We start from the raw sequence: 5,314 nt of genomic DNA, 5'->3' as shown, positions 1-5,314 counted from the left end.
GATCATGACCTGAGCTGAAGCCGGATGCTTAACTGACTGAGCCACTCAGGCGCCCCAAGAAGTGAGGATATCATTTAAAGAAGATGGGAAAATAAGTTAAAGATGCCTTAGACAGATAAAGATATAAACAGCATGACTATGAAATAAGTATGTCTTTTATGGGAATAATCAAGGCACCTCAGGAGCAGGAAACAACATTCAAACAGATTTCTTTGCATCCGGGCCTGCTAAAAAACCAGCAAGCAAAGCATAAGCAGATCTTGCAGATAGGAAAATAGCAAAGTGAAAGATGAGCTGGGAAAAATTTACATCCAGAGGGCGGTATTTTCTTGCATGAGTCAATAGTGGGACTTGGAGCCTATTCCCTACCTGGAAATTATTGCAGAGATTTTGAGTCCGTGTCCAAGAAGATACTTTGGAGTGGAAGAATGATGCCCCTCCGGCTCACTATCTTCTTCATAACCATCTATGTGCTCAAATCCTTGAGAGTAATTATGCAGAGGAGCTTAATGTTTGCAGTGCTGGGCAGAGTGGGTGCAGGCCAAAAGGCTGTCATCGGTGGACTTGAGTCTCATCTGCCTGGGTATTTGCTGCTTCTGTCTACAGTGGGCATCTGTCTTATACAATTTTTGCTCCTATTTTAACCCTAACTATGTATTTTGGTACTTAACAATCACCTGAGAATTTACTAATACTCTTACTTTCTGGTTAACCAGCTTGCTTGCTGTCTTCTACTGTGTCAAAGTCTCTTCCTTTACCAGTCCATCTCTTCTAGCTGAGGTGGAGAATGTTGAGATTTGTTCCTTGGCTGTTGCTGGGTTCTTTGTTGGTTTTTTGTGTGTCAATCATCTTTTCAACTATTAGGAATTGTGTCAATGTTCGCTTAATCACCGTGGGGCGTTTCTCTACAAACAGCACTATGGTTAAGGGACTTAAGACATTCCATTTGTTTACCATATCTCATCTAATGGTTGCATTGGTTATTCCTTTCCTCCTGTTCCTGGCCTCCACCATCATGCCCATGGCCTCACTGTTCCAACACATGGAGCGGATGCAACACCATAGCACTGGTCACTGCAGCTCCAGCCTGAAAGCTCACACCACTGCCCTCAGGTCTCTCACCATTTTCCTCGTCCTCTTCACTTCTTACTTGCTGACCCTACTCATCTCTATTATGAGTATCTCATTGGATAAGAGGTCTTGGTTCGGGGCTTGGGGAGCTGTCATCTGTGCTATAGTCTCTATTCACGCCGCTTAACTAATGCCGAGCATCCCTAAATTGAAAAAGTTTTCAAGATAAGGTGCTGGAGCCTAGAGACTGACTGAGGCACAGGGTACAACAAGACCCCTGGGTAAATGGGAGTATGCATTGACACAACTAATACCAATAACCAGCATTATTCTTGACAATCCCCCATGTAATAGTAATACACCATATGTGCAAGCCTCATTCTCCTTCATCCCACAGCCATCTATCTCTAATCAATTCTTTCTCTATTCCATGACACTCCTTCATTTGCTTTCCACAATCGCCACGTTGGTCCCAACTTTCTCATGCATTTTTATTTTATCCTTTTCATGACTGCCAATTACTTTATGCATTAATATGAATCCCTTCCCCTCAAGAATTTATTGCCCACACCCTGAATATTCCCCATGCTAACCCCTCAATCCACTTTCCTAAACTTAGTCAAGAAAAGGTCTTGCCATCTCTCTCTCTCTCTCTGCTGCTACTGCTTCTAAACCTTTATCCAATGACATAAATTTTCTTATTTGGTTCTCTACCAAATACTGTCCCTTAATTCCTCTAAAACTCAAGTCAAAAATGAACCCCTCTTTTATTTTCATTCACCAAGAAACTATACTCTTCCCAGAATAGCAGACTACTGACCCAGTCTGGGTTCATCCTAGAACCTCTCCAAATATTGGCAATCTAACTGGGTCAATTGTAGATAGTTTCCATTGGTTGGATTCTTGCCTGTCTATTGTACTACAAATTGGACAGAACTTTCTAGGAAGATTCCTAGATTGAGGCTTAGCTGGTTTTCGATATATAACCCAGGGATCAGCTGGGAAACTCCTCTTACTTTGTAAAATCTGAACTACATTGGCTTAAATTTTCTATTCTCTTCTATATGTGCTCGGTCATAGTCCAAAGTCCTCCTCAAATGGGTAAGAATATAAGAGTTGCATAGTACTCAATTAAAAATCACCTGTAGGACTTTCCTGTGCTTTGGAAGCCCTTTTTCAGCCTTCTCAATCCCACAGAACTCTCTCATACTCTTTCCTTTGCAAAAACTAGCCCCACTCTCTTCCCATGACATCTTGTTCATCATTTCTCCCCTATTCACCCTGGCCCACCTGCAACAAAGTGTCTTGGCAACACCCAACTCTCAGGCCTTTGGGTCTCAGCTTCCGTCTGCTCCAGGCACTTATCAAGGTATTTTTCCTAAAGACAGCTTCATCTCTTAAGGCATCCTGGTGACTGTGGTTTCACCTTTTATATGAATCAAGCATGCGTGATGAACTGAAATTCTGGCTCTCTCACTAGAAGACTGAAGCACCTGCTGAGAAAAAGCCAACCTATGGGGAAAAGGACACAGTTATCTCAAGCTAGACTGTGAAAGAAAGACTTAGTCCCTGGAAGGGAATGGAAATTCCCATCTGGTCTTGGGTCTGTCATTCCAATTTGTCTCCAAGTAAAGCCAGCCATCCCTTAAATTCACATTTGAAACTGAGGATGTGAAACAGAAGCATAGTCTGAGAGACCACTCTCACCAAAGACTCTGTGCCATGCGTCAGACCTCAGCACCACTGCTGCTGTTGCATAGAAAGGTCAGTGAACTGTATTTTCCCACTTCATGGCACCACCCATGCAGCCTTGGCATTTCCCAAGCTCCAATGCTTCAACTATAGTAGAAGGTGGATGGAACATGGTGGATGCGGTAATATCTGTGGAACACAGTCATAACCCAATGAAGTGGGACTGAGAAGAAGAAAGGAAAATAAGAAGTAAATATCAACGTTGTGTTACCTAATCAGAGACCCCCAGGAATGCTTAGGAAGCTGGTGGGGAGATAGGTTGCAAGGGTTTGGGATCTGAACGGAATAGGTGGGACAAGAGACAGTAAAATTTGAGTTACTGCTATGGGTCAATTATAGTATCCACATCTTACATGTTGTAAAATCTCAGAAAGCTGAAAATAATAAAACTGTAACCTCCATATATGTATAAATAAAGAACGGAGGGGCGCCTGGGTGGCTCAGTCGGTTGGGCGTCCGACTTCGGCTCAGGTCACGATCTCGCGGTCCCTGAGTTCGAGCCCCGCGTCGGGCTCTGGGCTGATGGCTCAGAGTCTGGAGCATGCTTCCGATTCTGTGTCTCCCTCTCTCTCTGCCCCTCCCCCATTCATGCTCTGTCTCTCTCTGTCTCAAAAATAAATAAACGTTAAAAAAAATTTTTTTTTTAAAAGAACGGGGGGGGGGAATCCTCCCCTTAACTATCACATACATAGATGCTCTTCCAGAATCTGTTAAATATTTGTCATACTCAGTCTTCTTTTGTATAAAGTGCAATGGAAAACTTATTCTGGATATACAAAAGGTGGGGTGTTAGAGGTAGTTGAAGGGGTACAGAAATAAAAAAAAATACAGTGGAAACTGAAATAATAACTATCCCTTATATTCATGGCACCTAACAATTCACAAAGAGTTTTCACATACATTTTCTCATTTTCAACTAAAAAGACAGGTCAAGATCATCCAATCCAACCCAGATGGAAAACAGATCTGAGAAGGTCAAGTGAATTACCTAAATTCGCATTGTTGGTTAATACCAGACCTAAGAATCGAGGGAAAAGAAAAGGAAACCAAGGGATAAATTTTATTTTACATTTTTTCCCAATATATGAAGTTTATTGTCAAATTGGTTTCCATACAACACCCAGTGCTCATCCCAAAAGGTGCCCTCCTCAATACCCATCACCCACCCTCCCCTCCCTCCCACCCCCCATCAACCCTCAGTTTGTTCTCAGTTTTTAAGAGTCTCTTATGCTTTGGCTCTCTTCCACTCTAATCTCTTTTTTTTCCTTCCCCTCCCCCATGGATTTCTGTTAAGTTTCTCAGGATCCACATAAGAGTGAAACCATATGGTATCTGTCTTTCTCTGTATGGCTTATTTCACTTAGCATAACACTCTCCAGTTCCATCCCTGTTGCTACAAAGGGCCATATTTCATTCTTTCTCATTGCCACATAGTACTCCATTGTGTATATAAACCACAATTTCTTTATCCATTCATCAGTTGATGGACATTTAGGCTCTTTCCATAATTTGGCTATTGTTGAGAGTGCTGCTATAAACATTGGCGTACAAGTGCATCAGTACTTGTGCATCAGTACTCCTGTATCCCCAAGGGATAAATTTTAAAGAAGCAAAGAGTTTAAATTTGGAAAAAGATGATTAACATTTAAAAAGGAAATACTTTATTTTTTTAATGTTTATTTTTGAGAGAGAGAGACAGATCAGGAGTGGGGGAGGGACAGAGAGAGATGGAGACAGAATCTTCGGCAGGTTCCAGGATCTGAGCTGTCAGCACAGAGCCTGATGTGAGGCTCAAACTCATGAGCTGTGAGATCATGACTTGAGCCAGAGTCAGACATTCAATCAACTGAGCCACCAGGCGCCCCACAAGGGAAATACTTTATAGAGAACAGCAGCAGTGTTTGGACCAAGGACAAAGAAAATTCTTTTGAGAGTTGAAGTTAGCTAGATATGAAATTCTATCTGCCAAAGGGCTATGTACCCGTGTTGTCCAGCCTGTAAGTAGTTTATCCTATAATACTCGTTATTAACATTAATTTACATGCATGCATAGAGTGTGTTGCCTGATAACTCACAACAATCAGGGAGCAGAAGATAAAAAAAAAGAAGATAAAGAAGTCCTGGATTTTAGGAGCAAATGTTTAGAAGCCCATGGGTGGTGACAGTGAATTTAGGAGGAGCTACGTGAATGTGGCATCCCAGCACCTGTATACACACCAAATCTTTAGCAACTAGAAAGTAGATTCTCCACGCTTCACACAATGCCCCATGAGTTTAATGAATGTCTTATGATACAGAGAAGAGTAGCAACTGTGGTGAATTTCTGGTAATGCCTGGCATGCAGTCTGTTCCTAATTAGACACATCACAGAATTTATTCATTGAATGGTATTTTCTAAGTCCCAACCCCCACTCCTACCGTTCAAGTTACATGAGTTCAAAAACTTGAGTTGCACCATTTTGCCTGTTTCTGAGCTGATGTAAGCCTCAAC

General features: G+C 42.0%; 1 protein-coding gene across 1 annotated transcript; it reads left to right on the top strand.

The window, feature by feature from the left end:
- Window positions 1-428: 428 nt before the first annotated feature.
- TAS2R16 (taste 2 receptor member 16) lies at window positions 429-1,258 on the top strand. Its single transcript, XM_030297058.1, is given in 3 exon segments — window positions 429-526; window positions 528-762; window positions 764-1,258. Coding segments are annotated over 3 exon segments (828 nt in total).
- Window positions 1,259-5,314: the final 4,056 nt, after the last annotated feature.

The sequence above is a fragment of the Lynx canadensis genome, chromosome A2 (assembly GCF_007474595.2).
Source record: "Lynx canadensis isolate LIC74 chromosome A2, mLynCan4.pri.v2, whole genome shotgun sequence".
Classification (NCBI taxonomy): domain Eukaryota; kingdom Metazoa; phylum Chordata; class Mammalia; order Carnivora; family Felidae; genus Lynx; species Lynx canadensis.
This window is presented reverse-complemented; position numbering and strand designations above follow the sequence as displayed.